The following is a 24,691-nucleotide window of genomic DNA, read 5'->3' on the forward strand; positions in this document are numbered from 1 at the left end:
AAAACTTTTTTTTAAATTTAACCCTAGGTCTTTAGAAACTATTTTATTAAAAAATACAATCCCAAAAAAATGTTCGAACACACTTGAACGTGTAATATTGCGCTTCAGCAAGCTGTGCGAGGAAACACAAAGAATAAGAACACGGAAGTAGCCAAGATAGGTAGATTAATAAAGTAGAGGATTGTGCACATATCAAATCTTTGTTAATTATATAACTTGAACAGAGTAGACGCTTAATGAAATGGAAGTAGAAAAATAGAAAATAGAAAAATGCTACAAAAAACATTGAACCTTTGTTTTGTCTCAAAAGATCACCATTAACATTTTGAACCAGACTATCCAGAACCATTTTCGGCAAATATTTTTCACCTTTAAACTTTAGTGGTTTGTAATTACCTTGTAAATTATCTGGGTTGCAAGTATTTTAGTGTGATATTTATTTAACACTAGTGTCCTTCTTGTCTTTTATGTAGGACAATGCTACGCCTTTATTTGTTGCAGCCCAGAACGGATACTTGGAAGTCGTGTCCTATCTGCTGTCATTGGATGCTGAAGTGAATATTAGAAGAACGGTAAACTTTATCCTATACTTTAACACAGTTGTCAGTATACCAATCAATGTTCGTATGTGTTTTGTTGGGTTTGGGTTGCTGAAGGTTTACAGTGAATTATAAAGCTCTCTCGTATCTCTTGAGCAACTTTTAGTCAAATGATAAGCCTATAATTAAAATATATTTATTTACTCGAAACATTTAACTTTGACTAGTAGTGTTTGTTACTACGACTTGTAGCAACACAACATTCAAATACTTTTTTGAAAACTGAGAAATCCATAATCACGACTAATTTTGAAACCGAAACTTTGGAATGATTATAACATATTACTTGGCCACTCTTTCTTTAAATTTTGTTTCCGACTATAGTATTGAAACATTTTATGTGACAAAAATACCAACATTTATTTATTCTACATTTGTTTAAGGATAACAAAAGATCACAAACTGCTAAAACTTGGTTTCAACTTGGTATCTTTAATATATCAGCATTCATAACTGGTATTGTTTTTGGAGTGTTTTTTTTCTTTTTTACACTTAATGATCAATATTTAAACCAACGTTTTCGATTGAATTTATACGTCAATTAGGCTCGGCATGGTCGGGTGGGTTAAGGTGTTCGACTCATAATCTGAGGGTCGCGGGTTCGAATCTCCGTTGCACCGAACATGCTCGCCCTTTCAGCCGTGGGGGTGTTATACTGTGACGGTCAATTCCAATATTCGTTGGTAAAAGAGTAGCCAAAGAGTTGGCGACGGGTGATGATGACTAGCTGCCTTTCCTCTAGTCTTACACTGCTAAATTAGAGACGGCTAGCGCAGATAGCCCTCGTGTAGCTTTGCGCGAAATTCCAAAACAAACAAACAATACTTCAATTGATATAATTGAGTTATCAAAATCGTGTGTGGTATTCAAAATCTCGGGAAACATTAACTTTGTATTTTTATTTGTACCTCGTAGCCATAAAGTAGGCAAGCCAAATTATTATGAACAAAAAAAAATGTTGAATTTAACGAAGATGAAACAAAGTTTAAAGTAAACCAGAACTGGCTGGACAAATGGATTTAAGGTTAAGAGTAAATCGTACACAGCAGTTAAAGCTTTGTTCCTGTTAGAGCTGTTTGTTAGCACAAAACTAAAAAAGGACTATCTGCGTTCTGCCCACCACGCGTATCGAAATCCACGTGTAGCGTTGTTGGTCCGCAGACGTGCCGTTGTGCCACTGGGGGCTCCTATTATAGTAAGAAAAGAATCTTTCTAAAAGCGTCAAGACTGCTTTCACATTTTCTATTCTTTATATACACTACACGGCCAAAAGTATATGGACACCCGACCATCACACCCATATGTACTTGTTGAACATCTCATTCCAAAACCATGGGCATTAATATGGAGTTGGTCCCCCCTTTGATGATTTAACAACCTCCACTCTTCTGGGAAGGTTTTTCAATGGATTTTCTAACATGGCTGAGGAGATTCGCTCCTATTCAGCCACAAGAGCATTATTGAGGTCGGGCACTGATGTCGCGCGAGAAGGCCTGGCTCGCAGTTGGTGTTCCAATTCATCCCAAAGGTGTTCGATGCAGTTGAGGTTAGGGCTCTGTGCAGGCCAGTCAAGTTCTTCCACACCAACCTCGGCAAACCATTAATACTGAAGTATTTTTTCAACATGTGACAATCGTAAAATAACCCACAATTACAGTGGTGTTGAATTCTAATATGGTCAACCTATGAAACAGCAGACGACCCCCATGACCAGCAAAAGCTATGAGAGTAACTCCAAGAACTATGTTAGCGCATGCTTGAGAGCAAATAAAGGTTTAAAATAGGATCTTAAGAAACGTAAAAAGATCTTGCTACAATATTATAGGGGGTGAATTATAGTATAGTGGAATATATGATAGCTGCTTACCACAGCGAAAAAATTAGTAACAGGCTAACTTTCAGCAGCACAGACAAGTTTCGGGTTTCATATTTGCAATTTGTCATAATTATGGATTTTTGTTTTCGATTCTTTATGCTTATGACATAATTTACCACTACAAACCCAACAAGGCAAATTTTCATAAACATACATTAAACAGCAAAACGATTTAAAACTTTCGCAAGTTCATAAGTTTTTATAAATTAGTTTAAAACCTAGATGCAAAATGGCTACTTAACCCACAAGAGACCAAGATGAGTTAATAATAAAATCACTTCTGTGAAGTTTTACAGGATTAGAAAATTCTCAATTACAATATGTTTTAAAGAATTAAGATGGACTAGATTCAACAACAACATATTAGTTCCATAACAATATTTAATATAAAACACAGCAATTATTTTTTACACATAATATTAAATACATATAAAATATGTAAGTTTATAAAATCAAACAAAACATACCACATATATATACTATTATTGCTTCACTTTTCAGGTAAGACAATGTTCCATCAAAATGCATCATTTAGACTCATCAGTAAGATTTGTCTAAAATTTAAGGATTACTCGCTTCATTGCACGTTTATTTAATTATCACTATTGCAGCAAATTACTTACCAAATGGTTTAGATCCTACAGAGAAACATTTTCAATTCCACCATGAACTTTACCCTTATTTCGTGTCTTATTGTTTAATATATAATGATTAAGTATAGATATCTGTGTTAAATTTTTATATCGTTATTTGTTTTGCTTTTTTAAATTCAGGATGGAGTTACTCCTCTCTGGATGGCTTGTCAAATGGGACATTATGACATTGTGGAAGAGCTGATAGCTCATGGTGCACATCCAAGCATTCCCCGAGAGGTAACTGTAATCTTATATTTTTGAATAACTGATCATCGCTCATAAGATACGAGCAATCCATGTTTGAATATGGTCCAGGTGGATAAGGTACTCGACTCATAATCCGAGGGTCGCGGGTTCGAATCCCCGTCACACCAAACATGCTTGCCTTTTTAGCTGTGGGGGCGTTATAAAGTGATTGTCAATCACACTATTCGTTGATAAAAGAGTAGCCCAAGAGTGGCGATGGGCGGTAATGACTAGCTGCCTTTCCTCTAGTCTTACATTGCTAAATTAGGGACGGTTAGCGCAGATAGCCCTCAAGTAGCTTTGCGCAAAATTAAAAAAATAATTGTTTGAATACAAGATAATGTTTAGAACACCAAGTCATTTTGCAACCTGCTTTATGAGAGATTCTCAAATATGGCATAAAATCAATTATTAATTAGCTGTGATGCTTTCAGCATTGGGCTGATGTAAAACAGTAAATGTAGAAAGTTGTTATATCAGTTTACAATAGTAACAATTAACCTATTTTGGACTGGGTACCATTATTTGTTTAATATTTCCTGTGTCATCCAGGTTTGAACAAAGGCAAAATTTACACCCGTATCTAAAAAAAAGCTAATATTAGTAAGAATGTTGTCCCCTCTTCTTCCGATACAACAGGAATAAGGGACACTCAAGTCACAGGTCGGGTTCCGTATTTGTCCATGTTCCCCATTTATTCTTAAAAGCAATAACTTCCGAAAGAGTTCGAACGTAAGCAGGTTGGTTAGAATAGTACCAGTCACTTTAAGGGTCAATCAGATAACTGTTTGTATTCACCTTATAATCTGAGACAGAAGTCAATCAAAAGAATTTTCCTCAAAACACTTCTCCTTTCACCGTCGAAATAGAGCGCAATTAAAAATCACTCGAAAAAGTGTCTCTATTTGACACTTGATCAATTATACCGTCAAACACTAGTATTAGAATTGGTTAATTTAATGTTCTTGACAATTTTAAAGTGTGTTTTATTTCATTTTCATTGTGAAAACTGTCCAAAGACAGCAAGGATTCACATTAGTTGCACACCATCCAAAATAGTCTTATATACCACAAGCTGAAAGTCGCTGGCGTGGATCATTTTAGAATCAAGAAGTATTGAAATATTCTAGATACATAAAAAGTTTCAGAGAAATTATTATAATAACTGATATCAATTGAAACTCGAGTTTCATGCGATGAAAAAACACCAATTGTTGATAACGTGATAGAGCGTGAAATGTTAATGTAAAAGTTTAAAATAATGAATACTATAGTAAGAATAGTATTCCTATTCTTACGAAATAAATTTTAATACACATTCTGTAATATGAGTTCAGAATACCTTACTGAACATTCTTGTTTTAAAAAATGCATAACGTTTTAATAACGATTTACTAATACCTAAAAGTCTCGGGATTTATACAACAATAGTTGAAATAAAAGTGGAGTTTCATTAATTTGTTATTAGGATGGAACCACGCCCTTATTCAAAGCTCAACAAAAAGGTTTCATAGATATAGTGGAGATGCTTCTTTCACATGGAAGGTCAACAGGACTTTTGCAGGTAAGACTTGTAGGTACAGTGGAGCTGACTATTTTATATGGAGCATAGATCCTTTAAAACATAGAGGAGTTTCATATTTTAAACGGACCATAAATACAACTTATAAAGGTAGACTCTGTAGACATGATGAAGGTGCTTCTTTTACACGGACCATAAATACAACTTATAAAGGCAGACTTTGCAGGCATAAAGAAGGTGCTTCTTTTACACAGACCATCAACAAAACTTATAGAGGTAGATTTTGTAGACAAAATGAAGGTTCTTCTTTTATACGGACCATCAACATGTCTACCAAGTCTACCTCTATAAGTTTTGTTGATGGTCTGTGTAAAAGAAGCACCTTCATTATTCTTTCTTGAATGAATTATTAGTGAATTCTACATGTTTTCAGACAAACTAAAGTGAGAGGAATTACCATATTTATATAGAATATTGTGGAACACTAGATATTTAATACATGAGTATGTGAATGGCTAATCATGAAATGAAGAAAATATTTAATAATTTCTCGCATGACTATTTAAACATTTGCTAAAGTTCACATTAAATTCATCATTAGACATAAGCAACTTATGTTTACCCTGTGATCTTGGTGATAAGAATGCGTTTATAAGGGAAATAAAAATATCGAATGGTACAAATTTTAGATATTTATTAATTTCTGTTACATTTTAGCACTTTGGGATTTACTATTAACTTCGAAAATAGCTTTTAACTGAACATGCATAATACTTGATTTAATAATATCTTTTTTTTTAAATCACGAAAAAATTATTCTAGCCTTTGAAAAATGCTAAACTACAATTGTTGCTGTAATACCAAAATGGTTAAATATAGATGTATTGGTGCCAGAATTAGACTGATTACAAAAACACTAAGCTTATATATTAACTGATAAAAAGTTTTGTTTATGTAACCTTTATGATAGTCTCAGGTGTGGAAAGCCTACTTGTGAGAAAACAAATTGAACAGAGACAAGAAAGGAAATGGACATGTTCAAAATAAGTAAAACTGTTATTCTTTTCATACTTGAAGCAATCTTTTACTGTGATATTGGTAAATCTCTAAAATGGTAAAAGACCGCGGGACTATGTTTATACCACTAAAGTCCTAGTGCAGTGCCCCATGCTCCGAGTGTACTTACATCTATAATTATTTGCAATATAAATATTAATGCTAACCAGTACAAACGTTTGTATTACCCATACATTTATAAACTACCTTTGGTTCAGATAGGTGACAATACAAAAATCTGTCCAAGGAAGTATAAACTATATGGAATGGTCAGTGATGTCGAGAAAACCCACTTGTAGAGAAATGTATATGCAAAAACGGCTCGTATGGGTTGAGAAAATATTTTACATAGAGAGCGAACAACGTAAAATATTTTCTCAACCCAAACGAGCCGTTTTTGCATATATATATGGAATGGTCATTGCTGTATGTAACCTCATCCCTATGCGAGGATTAACGTCGATTATGAATTTTTTTATCAGCTACCAAGGCTCTGCAGTTCCTTGTAAAAGTTTTCATCCCCTGTGCTGGTAATAAAGTTTAGATATTTCTTTATGAAAGACATAACTCAAATGGCCAAAAATATTTATCATATTAATCTTCGACCAGTTTCTAAAGAACAAAAGGTGTATTATTATTCACTTTAGTGATATAACACAAATAATATTGAAAACACATGATGCAAAATTCTTCACCTACTTTATTTTTTATCATTGTTGATATAACTTCACGTTACTGCCCTACAAAGTAAATACAAGTGACTCTGTATAACTCTATCAGATACCAAAGTGTGTTATAGAACCATGTTAAAAGTACTTGAGATCATATAGAGCCATCAGTATTGATTTAAGCAGAGTATTTTGAAAGTTAAATTTTGATTTACTGTTATACATTAAGAATAATGACAAAAGAACTGTCTACAAAAGACTGTTCAGAAACACAGTTCCAGAAAAAGCTATAACTCAGTTTCAAAGGTTCTCAATTTGCAATTAAATACTGTATAATATGTTGTGAATAAATGGAAAGTGTGTCACACTACCTTAATCTAAGAGGGTTTGAGCTTGGACAAGTAGAAAAATTGTCAGAGAAGTGACACTGAAGGAGCTGTAGACTTCGATATCAGCAGCTAGAGTTACTCTACACACCTTGGGTACCTTACGGACGAAAAAAGACTAGTTTGGTAGAATAGCAAAAAGGAAACCACTACTGACGAAAATGTGTATCAGATAACGAATGAACCGTGCTTGTAAACATTTCAATAACCATACAATAATGTGACAGAACGTTCTATACTTATATGAGACCAAAATAGGACTTTTCTTGGTTAAATGGCAAATGGTATGTATGACGAGAACCTGACACTTCTCATGATCCGGCAAATACAATTTCAGCTGTGTTCCATGATGGTAGATCCGTAAGGCTCTGGAGATGTTTTTATGCAGCTGACACCGTAGAACTTGTATGTATTCAAGATATTGTGAATAGTGCAGAGTATTGGATGTTAGAGATAAATCTGAAGAAGTCAGATGACAAACTTAAACTCGGTCAAATGTTCACATTTCAACAGGACAATAATTCCAAACCAATAATGGTTTCAGAGAATCAGAATTAAAGCCTCTGACTGACCAAGCCAAAGCTCAGACCTAAATCCACTCAAAAATATGTGGAGAGACTTGAAAATAGCTGTAAAACAAAGACATCCTTTCAGTTTACAAGAAAAGGGAGGATATTCATAAGCAAGAGTAAACATGCTGTGCAAAGCTTGTGGAAGATATCCAAAACGACTTGTTATTACTGGAGCGTAAACTAAATATAAACTGCATAATCATGTTAGGGGTGAAGACTTCCGCAATATGTTTAAGGTTTTTTGTGTTACATCACTAAAGCGAGTAACAATACACCTTTTGTTTTTAGAAACTGGTCGGAGATTAATATGATAAATATTTTTGGCCATTTGAGTTGTGTCTTTCATAAAGAAATATCTAAACTTTATTACCAATACAGGGGGTGAAAACTTTAGCAAAGTACTGTACTTGTTTACACTATTTCTGTTTCGTCCGTGGGCAGTAAAAGTTCATAGTTTACTTTAAAACTCACTATGTTTAGTTTCGATATTGGTAAACTTTAAGGTCTGAACATTAAATAAAATGACCCCTGTATTAATCTCTTTTGTACACAGTGGTAAAGTGCATTAATTCATAGTTTACTTTAAAACTTACTATGTTTAGTTTCGATATTGGTAAACTTTAAGGTCTAAACATTAAATAAAATGACCACTGTATTAATATCTTTTCTACACAGTGGTAAAAGTGCATTAATTCATAGTTTACTTTAAAACTTACTATGTTTAGTTTCGATATTGGTAAACTTTAAGGTCTGAACATTAAATAAAATGACCCCTGTATTAATCTCTTTGTACACAGTGGTAAAAGTGCATTAATTCATAGTTTACTTTAAAACTTACTATGTTTAGTTTCGATATTGGTAAACTTTAAGGTCTAAACATTAAATAAAATGACCCCTGTATTAATCTCTTTTGTACACAGTGGTAAAAGTGCATTAATTCATAGTTTACTTTAAAACTTACTATGTTTAGTTTCGATATTGGTAAACTTTAAGGTCTGAACATTAAATAAAATGACCCCTGTATTAATCTCTTTTGTACACAGTGGTAAAAGTGCATTAATTCATAGTTTACTTTAAAACTTACTATGTTTAGTTTCGATATTGGTAAACTTTAAGGTCTAAACATTAAATAAAATGACCCCTGTATTAATCTCTTTTGTATACAGTGGTAAAAGTGCATTAATTCATAGTTTACTTTAAAACTTACTATGTTTAGTTTCGATATTGGTAAACTTTAAGGTCTGAACATTAAATAAAATGACCCCTGTATTAATCTCTTTTGTACACAGTGGTAAAAGTGCATTAATTCATAGTTTACTTTAAAACTTACTATGTTTAGTTTCGATATTGGTAAACTTTAAGGTCTAAACATTAAATAAAATGACCCCTGTATTAATCTCTTTTGTATACAGTGGTAAAAGTGCATTCTAGAATATTAGGTTTAATAGTGTCACTAATGTGACAAAATACTCTCGTTAACAACACAAAGAAAACTTTAAAAAGCATCTATGTGGTTAACTACTGCAAAAGCATTTAATGTATTTATTATTTAATATTAAACATTTATAAAGTTGAGTTTGAATTGAGTTCTATGACAAGTTAATCAGTGTATTCGTTGGTTGATGTATGCGCTTTTAGGTTCTGTAAGGAGTTTTTAACTTTCAGAACGGAGACTTACTACAACATGCTGTTACACGCCATGCACATCAAGATGTGAAGGATGTATTAAATCAGATTTGAAGTCAACCGAAGTCACGTGTGTATTAAAAACATCAAAGAATGTGTTTTCTAAAATTATTAATTCGTTGATTGTAAAGTGAGATAGGAACAACACTTAACGTGAAGGAAACCAAGCACTATGTACAGAACACTTTCAAAGGGAACGAAGATTGTTGTAGTTTTAGTAAAAACTTGGCGTTTAGCGTTCGTGTAGCGAAGTAAGTAATGTCAGTATAATAAGTTCATATGTAACCATATGTCTGTGATGTCAACGTTCACATGACGAAAAAAACATTTTAAAGTAAATTTGTTTTCTATCAGTATATGATTCTACAGAAATATTGTTTGATTATATAGGAAACGGGCATATAAAGGATGTCCGATACATTGTTTGGTACAGTTTTGTTAACGCAATTCCAGGAAATCCTGTATAACAGTAGTAGTTTTATTACTTGATAGTACGTAAAGACACTTGAACAAAAGAAACAAAACAAAAATATAATGGCACAACTTGTGTTTAGATAGTTATTAATTTCAAGTACATTTTCTCACTTTGATATTTACTATCAAATTTAAAAATAGCTCGTAATTGAACTGCACAGTATCTGATTTAATAATAGATTCTGTTTTATAAAATTAATACATTCTGTTTTATAAAATTGTGGAAAAATTATTCTAGCCTATTGGAAGTTGTTAAACTAAACACTAAACTAAGAAACAAAACAGAAAGACTGGTAAGAATTAATAAGTATATTTGTGTTATTTATAAAAGCAGATTTTGAAATTACATCAAGTAAAATACATGTTTGAATGTAAGTTAAACTGAATATCCCATTTTGTGTTAATCGACAAAAACATTTAACTGGTACAACCACATATTATATATGAACTTCGTTTGTCATTAGAGCATTAGTTGTATTCTATGAGGAAGAAAATCTGTGGTAGAAATTAAAGTTCTATTTCAATGTTTCCACTAAAACCAGGGTTTCACTGAATAGAACAAGCTAAGTCGGTGTTATGGAACGGGTGTTAGCGCTCTGCTTACTTTGTGGGTTTGTCGTAGCGTTACAAAGCTGCCATGTTTCTGTTGATAGGCTTCACCGTAAAATGTTTTGAAAAGTAAATATTATTGAAAAATAAAATAAACTGATAATGTTTAATTACTTTTTCAGAATAAGAGAAATACAGAAGAAAAACTAATTTACTTCTTAGTGTGAACATAAACATAATGTACAGTGTACAAAAAATACATTTTCAAACATCTGTTAATAAAAAAATATTTTACTTCAGTCAGTACTTTTTGCTTTCATGAGAATCCGTTAGATAAGAGTTTGTCAAAGTGGGAGCCATGCTACCACATTCTGGTACCACCATGGGGACCATAAACCTTTTTCTGGGGCCACAGAAAACAAAGGTGTTGGATTCATTTTAATTTTAAATAAATAGTAAGCTGCTAAAATTATGTTGAAGTAATTGGACGACACAGTACGTAGAAATGAGATGTTGTTTATACTAACGACACTGTGTTTTTTTATCCCGATGCTAAAGTTATAGGCTAGGGGGATCTTACACTTTATTTTTTCACATCAAGGGAGTCTCAGACTGAAATACTTTCTGAACTACAGACCTAGACATATTATGAAGCTTGGTGTTTTGGCTAATGATCAAATGTTAAAAAAAAAGATAAAATGAAATATAGTGACGTCATTAGAATAAAACCGAAACTGTCTTTCGAATAATATCGAATGGAACCATCACTTTAGTACAGAAATTCATCTCCTGTGTTCGTAAAGAATACTTCTGGGAGTAAACATTTAGTGATAGATTATTACATCATCATAATTTCGTAGGAAGTTGGTGTTGTGACAGAATATATACAATTCACTGATCGGTAATACATTATTAATCTGTGAATAAGAACTAAGAACTCTGTAAAACTTTGAACCAGTTCTCGAAATAACTTTCTTTTTTACATATAGTCTAAGGTGTTTTTTTTATCATTCAGTTAGTAGAAAGACCTCACATCTCTCTCTTAACACGTTCATCGTGACAAGCGAAAGATTCGTCGTTGATAAACCAAGTTAAACTGTTCTACTTTCAATTTCCAACTGAACTGGGTGAAAAGCACACATTATTCCAGTTTATAAAGAGAATCAGAAAGCTTTAACTATTTTGTAATTACGATTTGAAGAAACGGAGTTAAGCGTTGTTATTATTCTGACATATTTCTAATTTATAGAAATACCACAAGATACACAGTACTTTTGAGCTAAGGTCTAAAGTAATAAATAAAACATTGTTTCTTATTATTGAGATATTTTTCCAGTTGATACAGAGAACCACAACTGTTTAAAGTCTGAATATGTAATGATAAAGTGTTGTTTTATTAATTGTGAAGTGTCATACTGTTGTAAAACTAGTGTACTTGCACTGATTTAAGTCTCATCGAAATTCAAATTGATGTGAGACAAGTTCATATATTTTAAATCGACAAATTTCTTGAATTCATTCATTGTGGCAGTCGTAAAGTTTCACTATCGAATACAAAAAGGTCGACCAACCAAAATGCAGGAAAGCGTTATTACGTCACAGTTGGATTCAGTCGTCTGGTATTTTTTGCGTAACTTGTTTTTCAAAAGGTTATTATAAGTTTAATAATGTTACATTATACAGTATGTTATTTTTACCATCAATTTAGATTAAATCGTTTCTTTTAGCATTGAAGGAGGTAAAAAATGATGAAAGATAAATTTTATCACAGCTTAATTCAGTGTCTTGTTTGAACATACGACATAAAAAGTATACCATACCAATCGTAACACTGTGTATATGTCGTACGTATTAATCATGCAAAATAATCTGACTAACGTCTATCTTACATTGTACATTATACAATCTTACTATTATGTATGGATCTGTATGTTTTTGGTTTAGCATACATCACCCAGAGTTAGCTTGCTCGATTACCGTACTTTTTGTACGATAACTGTCCGACAATGTACGGGAGTTAATTTGGCTTAGGATTTTTGCCAGAGAGTGAGATGAAAAACACATTGCCTAGCTCTGTCTTGTATGCAGTCTTTGCTTCCTTGACGGATACCTTCAACTGGTATTTGCAAAACAGATGGTTAACATATATCACATTTTTATTCTGAACTTTTAAATGGTACCTCAGAAGATATTTACGACCCTTGGAAAAGTGAAGGTTAGGGTTACGAAATATGTTCATTAACTCAAAAAACAAAGTCATTTGTACTCTACTGCTAGTAACTTAGACAGGCCATCCGTCCATCACTGTCTCACACTCCCACATCACAAAACGCCCATGTTTTGTGTAAGCACATCTTTGAAGCTGTGTTCAGAAACTGAGTCTTACTTTTAAAATGCTTTTAGACATATTACGATAAACGACAGACCTTTTCTGCTCCGAATAATAAGGAATAGTTTGCTAACACTCTTCTGACCACAGCATCAGACTAATTTCAAGGGCATAATGGACTATGATAAACAGAAAAGACTACAGAGCACTGACATGATTTATGTGTTATTCATTTGATTTTAGATGGTGAAGGCCAAGCAAGATAAAAACCTATTTTTGAATGACATTTTAAAAGTTTCAAGAACATTTGTTATTTGAAAAAAAAAAGGACATCATTAAAACAATAATATAGTTTAACTGAAACCTCGGTTACTGGATTGTTGTTTCTATTATCAGAACTACGCAGCACTTACTACGATAGCTATCTATAATCTGGAAATGATAGACTAGTGTAAAGTATCTGTGTGTGAAGTATTTTACTAGATATGCTAGTTACGATAGCTATATATATACTGGAACTGATAGACTAGTGTAAAGTATCTGTGTATCGAGTATTTTACTAGATATGCTAGTTACGATAGCTATTTATAATCTGGAACTGATAGAGTAGTGTAATGTATCTGTGTATCGAGTATTTTACTAGATATGCTAGTTACGATAACTATCTATAATCTGGAACTGATAGACTAGTGTAAAGTATCTGTGTATCGAGTATTTTACTAGATATGCTAGTTACGATAGCTATCTATAATCTGGAACTGATAGACTAGTGTAAAGTATCTGTGTATGGAGTATTTTACTGTATATTTAATAAAAAGTTACAATTATATTTGACCTTGTTGTACAAGAAGATACAAACTAAATAACAAGGGGTGAGACATTTAAAGATATGAAATTATCTGTTTTACTCAGGAATTGAATTTTCAGGAGGGTAAGGGCTGAGACCATAATAAAAATTGAAAATATTTCACGACAAGTTTATCTGGTAAATTACTTACATAGTTAACTACAAATACTAACTATTATCTATCGAAGAAAATAATTGTCAAATTTTTTTAACACTAGCAAACAAACACTAGGCTACCTGTCGTGTCCACCACGTGGAATCAAAACCCGGATCGTAGCGTTGTAAATCGGTAAATTTACACTGTCTTATTGCAAATAGTAATTTCCAACAATATATTTCTTTGTAAAAGAGTACAAATAGTAAACTGGAACGGACGGCACCTGCCTATTGTAAACTACACATGTGTAAAGGACCACGTTTCAAAAGTCTTCCTTCGAGAAAACGATGACACACTGTAATAGTTAGGAAGCATATTGAATTTCAGATTATGTGGAAGTTACTTAGTCCATCTTTTCTATGTCATACAAGTAGAACAAATGTAAAAAATCACTCTTAAGTTATGCGCTGCATAGAATGCAATACTCATTTTTTCTGTTCGCAAAGTACAGAAAAAGAATGAACATTCTCAGGACCGTAAATAAGAAAACAAAATATCGCAGCAAAAACATCTCTAATGACTTAGAGGAAGCAATGTTACATACTCGGAGAGACTACTTTATATCTTCAGCAAAAAGAACAAAGACCTTCTTAGACAGTTTCTATCTTTTAAAATACATCTCTCTCTGCAGTGTTTTTTATAACTATGGATAAAAATCCAAACAGAAAGTAAAATTACCAGTCTATTAACTTATAACTATGTATAAACTTTTAAACAGAAAGTAAAATTACCAGTCTATTAACTTATAACTATGTATAAACTTTTAAACAGAAAGTAAAATTACCAGTCTATTAACTTATAACTATGTATAAACTTTTAAACAGAAAGTAAAATTACCGGTCTATTAACTTATAACTATGTATAAACTTTTAAACAGAAAGTAAAATTACCAGTCTATTAACTTACAACTATGTATAAACTTTTAAACAGAAAGTAAAATTACCAGTCTATTAACTTATAACTATGTATAAACTTTTAAACAGAAAGTAAAATTACCAGTCTATTAACTTACAACTACGTATAAACTTCTGAACAGAAAGTAAAATTACCAGTCTATTAACTTATAACTATGTATAAACTTTTAAACAGAAAGTAAAATTACCAGTCTATTAACTTATAACTATGTATAAACTTCTGAACAGAAAGTAAAATTACCAGTCTATTAACTTACAACTACGTATAAACATCTAAACAGAAAGTAAAATTACCAGTCTATTAACTTATAACTATGTATAAACTTTTAAACAGAAAGTAAAATTACCGGTCTATTAACTTATAACTATGTATAAACTTTAAACAGAAAGTAAAATTACCAGTCTATTAACTTATAACTATGTATAAACTTCTGAACAGAAAGTAAAATTACCAGTCTATTAACTTATAACTATGTATAAACTTCTGAACAGAAAGTAAAATTACCAGTCTATTAACTTACAACTACGTATAAACATCTAAACAGAAAGTAAAATTACCAGTCTATTAACTTATAACTATGTATAAACTTTTAAACAGAAAGTAAAATTACCGGTCTATTAACTTATAACTATGTATAAACTTTTAAACAGAAAGTAAAATTACCAGTCTATTAACTTATAACTATGTATAAACTTCTGAACAGAAAGTAAAATTACCAGTCTATTAACTTATAACTATGTATAAACTTCTGAACAGAAAGTAAAATTACCAGTCTATTAACTTACAACTACGTATAAACATCTAAACAGAAAGTAAAATTACCAGTCTATTAACTTATAACTATGTATAAATTTTTAAACAGAAAGTAAAATTACCAGTCTATTAACTTATAACTATGTATAAACTTCTGAACAGAAAGTAAAATTACCAGTCTATTAACTTACAACTACGTATAAACATCTAAACAGAAAGTAAAATTACCAGTCTATTAACTATAGCTCTATTATTCCATTATTAATCTAGAATTGTCTCGTGCGCTTTCCTTTTATTAAAAACAACTAGCTGTGAGCTATTAGTTTGATGATTGGGTTGCCAGAAAACGATACGTTTTTTTGATATCTTTCTCAAGCAACCATTTTTCCTTCTCTCTAAGCTTCAACCTACAATTTGTTGTTGCACATTTTCACGGATACTAACTTTTCCCTTCGACACGATAAATCCACTTCTTATTTCATCGCTACGGCATCACTACAACATAACACCTTCTCATGTCAAGTGAACAGTATCACTACAACATAACACCTTCTCATGTCAACTGAACAGTATCATTACAACATAACACCTTCTCATGTCAACTGAACAGCATCACTACTACATAACACCTTCTCATGTCAGATGAACATTATCACTGGTATATAACATCAAGAACGTCAACTGAACAATGTTACAACTACATAACACCTTCTCATGTCAGATGAACATTATCACTACTACATAACACCTTATCATGTCAGCTGAACCGAATCACTACTACATAACACCAAGCACGAAACTGTTTGATTTTGAATTTCTTGTTAGTCTTCTCGAGGGCTGTTTTCACTATCTGTCCCTAATTTAAAAGTTACAGGCTAGAGAGAAGACACAGCCACAAAACTATGCTCACCCGATTTTTAATGATGAAATAAAACAACACTTCATTAACATCAACAAATTTCCTCCAAAAACCGTTGAAAAAATTTTACGCACAAACCTAGACCAACAGCACAGTCAATAACAAACAAACGATAATAAATTCCAAGATACAACCACATGTTCCCGACATCAGCGAAAAAAAACAACATTTGATATGTGTTTTCTTGTAGAAAAGCTACATCATGCTATCTGCTTAGTCCACCAAGGGGAATCAAGCTCCTAATTTTAGCGTTGTAAATCCGTAGACTTACCGCTTTACCAGCGGGAGACCTAACATTTGGAGAAACAAAAAGAACTTATAACAAAACATGACATTCCAGCAAACACCAAATTGATTCAAAAACCAAGTACAACACTAAAGTCCATACTATGTAAAAACTACACTGATAAATACAACACCAACATTATTTATAAAATAAAAAGCAACAACTGCCGCGACTTCTATACTGGAGAAACAAGCAGAAAAATGAAAACCAGATTCAAAGGACAAAAAGCAAAATAAAAGACCTTCACAAGTTTTTGAATACTGCAAATCAAATAAACACAACATAACCATAGAAAACTCCCAGATACTAAGTAAGGAAACAAATGTAAACAAACGCAAAATCAAAGAAGCTCTATTTATACCACAACTAAAACAAATATTAAACCAATATAAAGGAACACATTAGTACCTACACTAATTAATAACATGACATCTAATTGCAACGCCCCCCTACAATCCCGTACCTGTTTACACTCTCGTCCCTGAGACATGTGCTCAGCAATGATCAGTTGCAAACTCTCATTTTGTTAACCTGAAGATGATCTAAGAAAGCCAGAACGTTGTTCCCTGCTTTATTTTGGTAAAAATGTTAATACCCACACCACACTGAGATACATAGAAAGAAGACAGTTAGCCAATACCATCCACACGCAACTCTTTTACTAAAGAAAAGTGGAATAAACTGGAATATTATAACGTTCCAGCTCTGAAAAAGTGGTAAAGGGATTCAAACCTGCGACCCACAGATTGCTGGTTAAAACTATGTTGCAGCAGTACAGTATCAAAAGTGACTCAGAAATATTTATTATTGATTAACGCTGTTTAGAGTTCCATTATCCTAGATCAATAATTTATTTTAGCTTGATTTTGAAAAAGCTAACCCTCTATCTCCAGCATACTTATAAGACGTTTGGCAACTAGTTTCTCCGACGGATCAGCGTTAAATGTGAAGGGTCGTAATATTCAAATTCGGGTTTCGACACTGGCTATAGACATTGCACAGACAAACAGACAATTGTGTTGCATTCTGTTTAACAGAAAGCAAGCAAGTAAATAAAAATGCTTCTTTAATATCACTTTTAATCGCTGATTAAATTTATTTTGAAACATTCGTGTATTGGAGGCTAGATGTTACATTTCGTCATCTATTTTACTTTTCACAGTCGAGACATAATTGTATTAGTTTTCGAAATTTCGTCTTGTTATCTTGTTCTATCTGCAGAATTATCCACGTATGGTATTATGTATAATAAACACGATAATTGCTAACAATCAGTTCTAAGTTGGTTTATGTTGAACTATTTTATCCAGCTATGAATCTGTTTGGTTGTGTCTTTAATCAGTGAACAACGAAAATAACTACTATCAATCATCTAGCGATCTCTAGTATGTCGGTGTGCTGGTTTCTAGACCATACGGTTATGATCATAACATGTCGAAGAAATACACAAGAGGAAATATTTATTCTTAGTGTATGTGTAAAGAATATGTCAGTTTCGCTAATTTATGTCATTTTTTATTTTACGCCTCTAGTGGTATATCGGTACACTTAATGAGATTAAATATGACATCATGCAAGGAAACATAATTTCACAGAGCAAAAGTGGGTTCGTGCTTTTAATATAGTTGTGTCAACGAATTAGTCAAGAAACACGTGCTTATCTCATAAAACATTTTGAAAATATCTTAACAACTCTCAGCGGAAAAATATTGGTACACGTCCTTCAAAATTGCAACATTTTTGTAAGCCACCACAGAAACATGATTTTACTTTGTAATATTTGAAAAACTTGTATTAATGATTTAGTCAGAGAAGATTGGTATATCACGAAACATTTTCACTGTAACTCTCCCTAGTGGTAACTTAAATGACTGACAGCTTTAGTGAAAAAAAATATAGGTAGAAAAATTTGATCAAGGTGAATATGTTATGTTATATAGTTTGATAAACTGGACATAAGGTTCGTTATAAATACAGATTGAATTTATTTCTCTTTCTCTTGTATTTAGTTAAAGCAGATATTATTCTGTACAGATGGAGTGCATTTTAAGAAACAATAGTCGGTTATTTGCTATCATTAGAACATACATTAGTGAATTTTTGACAATAGGTTCAGAAAATTAATGAGAATATATGTATATATGTTGCTATATCATGTTACACTTGTAACAGAAGGTTTGTAACATTAAAAATCCGTTATGAACATAAACCTTTGATTATAATATTTCTAAACATCTCCATTATCAAACAGCTTCTGGACTGAGACAAAGTAACATAATTCAATATTTATGAACGTCAGTTGCTTCGAGTAAAATATTTTGGTACAAGTTATTCTTATATATCTTCCACTAGGATGTCAGCGTGAAGTGGTGGATTTAAGAAGGTGGCTAGGGTGGTGTGGTGACAAGTTTTACTACCCCAGCTCTTCTAGGACGTCAGTACGATATCTGTTCGATATTTCACTTTTACAGCTTTTCTCTAACGTCAGCTCTGTTCCAAGTTTCACCATTCTAGGATGTAAACACTGTGACAATATTCGTATTTTCAATATTTTACAACTTCTTCCCAGACATCAGCACTGTAAAGTATTCGACGTTTCGCTCTCACTGCTTCTTATATGATATCAGCATGGTCCCGTTGTTCAAAGTTTTATTTTACAGTATCTTCTAGAATGTTTAACATTTCACATTTCCAGCTCTTTCTGTAACGTCATCCCCGTTATTGACAATTTCATTTTTACAGCTTCTGTGACATCAACAATATAAAAATACTCAGTTTCATATTCATATCTTCTTCTAGGATGTCAGAACAGTAAAAGTACCCGAGTTTCATTGTCATCGTCCCGTAAATATTTCAAAATTTCTCTTTTGTAGCATCTTATTTTATGACATCAGCATTTTTCAAGGAAACGATTTCCTGTAAGATGTCAGTAATATTAACTATATTGAACATTTTGTTTTCACAACATTTTCTGGAATCTGAGCATTGCATGTATATCTATCCAATGTTTTAATTTTACAGCTTTTTAGAAAATATTAGTATTATATCTGCGCACAACATTTCGTTTATTAATATGTGAGTTTGCACCTGTGCCCAAAATTTCGTTTTCTTTCAAGGCTTCAATACCATTAGTTGTTTACATGTTTTGCCAGTATTTCAGCACTACATCGAAGAAATTGCCATCTTAATCTAAATATTAAATTTCACATTTCATTAAATATTACGTCAATTACAGTCAAATAATTGAATTTTGTACAATATCCATAAAAATGTTTGAGTTTTATACGTGTTTGGTGTGCAGATATATTCATCTCAGACAGAAAGTTATAAATTGATCAACAATAAAAGAGGCTACTGTAATGTTATACATAACATGAAATTAATAAAATAATTAATAATAAATAAAATAACAAAGCAAACAGAAAGGAAGAAATATATAAACTCTTTATTCACGTAGACATGGGCCCAGCATGGCCAGGTGAGTTAAGGCGTTCGACTCGTAATCTGAGGGTCGCGGGTTCGAATCCCCGTCGCACTAAACATGCTTACCCTTTCAGCCGTGGGGGCGTTATAATATGACGGTCAATCCCACTATTCGTTGGTAAAAGAGTAGCCCAAGAGTTGCCGGTGGATGGTTATGACTAGCTGCCTTCCCTCTAGTCCTACACTGCTAAATTAGGGACGGCTAGCGCAGATAGCCCTCGTGTAGCTTTGCGCGGAATTAAAAAACAAAACAAAAACTCTCTATTCACATAGACCTTAATTTTCATTGAACTGGCTGGTTTTTAAGTTCTGTTGTATCACAATTGACTCTTGCAACAAGAAAGCCAAATTCCTGCAAAAGACGATGACAGAAAAAAGAATCGTGTTAAATCATGATCATAAGTTTCAGAGCAACATGTCAAAGATCATTATATACATATAAATGACAGAAGTATGGCTTGACACCAAGAAGATATGACTCACGAACTGGGCCAAGTAAGCATAAGCTTTACAGTACAGTCATGTAACATTTAGCCTTTGACGAAAGAATTGCCAAAATTTTCAACGTTTGTAGGATGTTACTAATTAAACACAGGCACCATTTCGACACTTAAAAAAAGTACCCCGCTAGTACAGCAGTAAGTCTACGGAGTTACATCGCTAAAATCAGGGGTTCAATATTCCTCGATGGACTCAGCAAGTAGCCCGATGTGACTTTGCTATAAGAAAACACACACACACACACTTAAAGAAACTATCAGGTCATACCATAAGTAATGTCTAAAAATTTAATACAGAAAGTGCATCATAATTTCTGTCTTTGTAGAAGGCTTTAATAATTAAAATATGTAGTAGGACGTGTATGAAAATGTGCAGACAAATAAAAGAAACCCACCCAACTCCAATTTTTCAGATCATTAATCAGATAAACCCTTATGAAGATGGATGTGTCTGAGAAGCACGTTAGGCATATACAGCCGTAGAGGCGTTATAATGTTAAGGTTAATCCCAATATTCGTTGGTAAAAGAGTAGCCCAAGAGTTGGTAATGGATGGTGATGACTAGCTGTCTTTCCTCTAGTCTTAGACTGCTAAATTAGGAACGGCTACGCGGGTATCCCTCATGTAGCTTTGCGCGAAAGTGAAACGGCAGTGACCGATGAAATTGGAAGGACATATGTAAAAAATATATTTCTTAGACTGTAGTTTGATAGTGGTAATGGGTATGCTAAATGAATTGTGGTGGAAACAGCAGTGGGCTTCCTGGAAAGTAAAAAAACAGAATTGTTATTTTTATACACTTGTCTTCAGTTGTTATTGTTCTGATTTTGGAAAGTCGAGGAAAGTATTTCATTAATAAGTTTCACCGTTTCAACATTAAATAAGTGTCATAAACCTTCTTAGAAGATTAAACCAGTTTGGTCTTTGATAACGTGTTCGTGTGATTAACATTACTAATAAATAAAACACTACAAAATAGATAAACTTGCTATTTATTCAGAAGCAGTACGAACAACTGAATGTCTCTATTATGTAATTTTTTTTTATTTTAGAAGAAGATAAACTTTTGAAAATAATAGCGAGTGGTGAAGCTTAAATAATAAAAATTCAAATGTCCAAGTAAAGTTGCCAACAGATGGCGATAAAGTGAGAATCTCCACAAATAAAAAGAATACATATTTCCAGTACTAAATTCTGAGAAAATAACGTTTGTTTGTTTATAGTTAATCAAAACGTTACACAGAGAACTCTCTATGCTCTGCTCATCAAGGGTATTGAAACCCGTTTTCTAGTGTTGTAAGTCCACAGGCATACTGCTGTGTCGATGAGGGGGATCGAAAATATTGTCATCCTAATATCAAATGAACAGAAAACAGAACACTCGAAGAGTTTGCATCACTATCAAAAGAAACAACTACTACATATCAGACGAAAACATACACATCTTCCAGTGACAAACAACAAACGAATTTCACTGTCACTTCTGTTCTAAGGAATAAGAACATTTAATTATTCATCGTCACATCATGAAGTGAATTTAAAAACTTGACAGTCTTCATTAGGCCAGAATTATTTACACAAAGAGTTACTTGTTTTGTTGTAATTGTAGTAACTCAAAACGCAGAACCCATGCCGTACGTATCATTGATTTTGTAGCTGAATGTGCAACAGTGTTTAATTTTAAAAGTTATAAAAAATGAAGACAAACAGGAAGAAAGCCTCTTATGTCCAAACTTCCCAGATGAAAGAATACCAAGGTGGGAATATTAACATAATTTAACATAATATATATAAAGTTCGCGTAAAAACTAAACACTGGCAATCACGTCTACTGGATTTTTACAAGATATCTTACAGCTAAAGACGGGCTCGACATGGCCAAGCGTGTTAAGGCGTTCGACTCGTAATCCGAGGGTCGCGGGTTCGCATTCCCGTCGCGCCAAACATGCTCGCCCTTTCAGCCGTGAGGGCGTTATAATGTGACGGTCAATCCCACTATTCGTTGGTAAAAGAGTTGGCGGTGGGTGGTGATGAATTGCTGCCTTCCCTCTATTCATACACAGCTAAATTAGGGACAACTAGCTTTATGCAAAATTCAAAACAAACAAAAACACTCATGACGTTCTTTTATCTTATTCTGGACATATAATAATTAAATTACTTTCACGTGTCTACATAAGTTTCTTTAATAGCAACGGTCTAGTACAAACTATATACGAACAAAAGTACTAGTGTTAATCGACTCATATTACATTAGAGATGCTCAGGTTATTTTATACGTCTAAATTTTGAATATTTTTATTATCCACAATGTCTTCTGTCGAGTCTTTCTTGTAAGAATAAGGACTGGTGTTAACACATTGATACTATGTTAGAGATGTTCGTGTTCTCGTCACTTTACATGTGGAATATCATTATACACTTCCACATTATATTACCATAAAAGGAAAGCTAATTTTCCATGACTTCTTCAAGGGAAAACTGGTTGATTGAGTTTTCTTGGGGTAAGGCTTTGCATTCGACAAAACTAATATAAGTATCTAAATCACAAATAATAGTAGTAATTATAAATGAGTTTACGAAAATTATATTCAATGTAATTATTAGGCCAAAGATAGAATGGTGTAACATCTACGTATTTAGTGTCCTTTACATTGTGCAAGTGTGTGTGGCGACATAGATTCCGTTTCCTTTGAAAGCCTTACGGATGTTAAGACGATATACTACATCATTTCTTGTGAAGGAATACTGTAAGTCAGCATTAGTTTGTTTTTTATTCTATCAAACAGTCTGACATCTGAGAAATTTAAGTTTTCGTTCTTTCTCCTGAAACAACGTCCTATAAAACTCGATTAGTTCTACAAGTATATTAATTTCCATAAAACGAAGATGTGAATTATACAGGCAACTAATACGATTAACGTCTGATCGTTTTGAATAGTTGTTGTTGTTTGTATTTTTGTGTTAGAAAAAATGGCTGATTTAACATTTATTATTGTCGTTCATATATATACCAAACAACATTTTAAAAGTACGTGTAGTTAGTTATAAAACTGTCCATGTTTTTTTCCTTATTCTTAACTTTGTTAATATAGCTATTGTTAACTTTTCCCAACTGTCGAGTTTACAACAAAAGGTTCTGATTGACCCTGTTATATCTGACCTTTGAACATCAGTTTTATACTGCACACTAACAACAAGTTGTTGAGCATACACGTGACAATATACAGTAAATACATCAACGATGGTGCCCTCGTGTAACTTGACATTGGTAACAAGTTGTGAGACGTAGACGTAGGAGGATACATTGAATACGTCAATAATCGTGCCCTTGTGTAACTGACCATTGGTAACAAGTTGTGGAACTTAATTGTATCAGGATACTCTGATAACGTCAATGCACTGTCCTCGTGTAACCATCTGAATGTTTCACTTGTTAGATAAAGTAGAATGTTCGAATCATATTCTAAATAAGAACATCATAAGTAGATTGCGAAACATCGGAAGTTAAACATAAACAATTACAGACTTTTAAACGTGTATATAGAAACAAGGTGCTCTGTATACTGTATCATGATGTATGTGTCTCGCAACAATTTCTGTAATTAAGACTGTTTTAATTTAACGTTAAATAAAATAACTACAGTATTTATTCTAATATAATAATTAGGTACGTTAAAATTGTGAAAAATGCCTTTCTAAATAAGTCAGATACGTATTTTATCCGATTCTTACTAATATTTTCATGTGAAAGTTGAAATAAGAAAATAAACACGAATATACTTTACTTTTACAACACTTGTTAAGCCACGTATGCCATATTACCATAATAATGAGACTGAAGTGTAAGGAAATTCATCGTTGGATTTTGTGTTCTGCCATACATATTTGTGAATGTAATCTGGATAAGTGTGTACCAAACTGACGTCATGAAGAAATATATAAAAATTATTTAAAGATAACTAAATCCAAATTAAAGCCAGTAACTGATCAGCTAAACAATCAAGTAACATTCGTATTATAGATTTGAAAACTATAGGCTATGTTTGATTTGTAAAAGCACACATTTGTTTCATATAAAACATGTAATCTCAATTAGATAATACGAAATTGTGGTCAGTTATTTTATTCATAACACAAATATACTTATAAACTATAACCACACGTACAATATGCACAAAACAAACTTTAAATATGTATGCACATTAAATGTCTGGAATGTGCACTCCAACA

The 24,691-nt window shown here is 32.6% G+C and overlaps 1 protein-coding gene across 4 annotated transcripts in view; it reads left to right on the forward strand.

Annotated features, from left to right (window-relative positions):
* Positions 1–19,742, forward strand: part of LOC143235427 (uncharacterized) — a 44,726-nt gene extending 24,984 nt beyond the window's left edge. For 2 of the 4 annotated variants that reach the window (XM_076473583.1, XM_076473580.1), the window contains 4 exons: positions 474–572; positions 3,249–3,347; positions 4,825–4,920; positions 9,226–10,568. In XM_076473583.1, coding sequence (XP_076329698.1) covers positions 474–572; positions 3,249–3,347; positions 4,825–4,920; positions 9,226–9,300 — 369 coding nt within the window. In that variant the 3' untranslated portion in view covers positions 9,301–10,568. Of the gene's footprint in view, positions 1–473; positions 573–3,248; positions 3,348–4,824; positions 4,921–5,848; positions 6,290–9,225; positions 10,569–18,827 lie in introns of those variants that run through there. The other 2 variants (XM_076473582.1, XM_076473581.1) reach the window with 2 other exon arrangements.
* Positions 19,743–24,691: the final 4,949 nt, after the last annotated feature.

The sequence above is a fragment of the Tachypleus tridentatus genome, chromosome 12 (assembly GCF_004210375.1).
Source record: "Tachypleus tridentatus isolate NWPU-2018 chromosome 12, ASM421037v1, whole genome shotgun sequence".
Classification (NCBI taxonomy): Eukaryota; Metazoa; Arthropoda; class Merostomata; order Xiphosura; family Limulidae; genus Tachypleus; species Tachypleus tridentatus.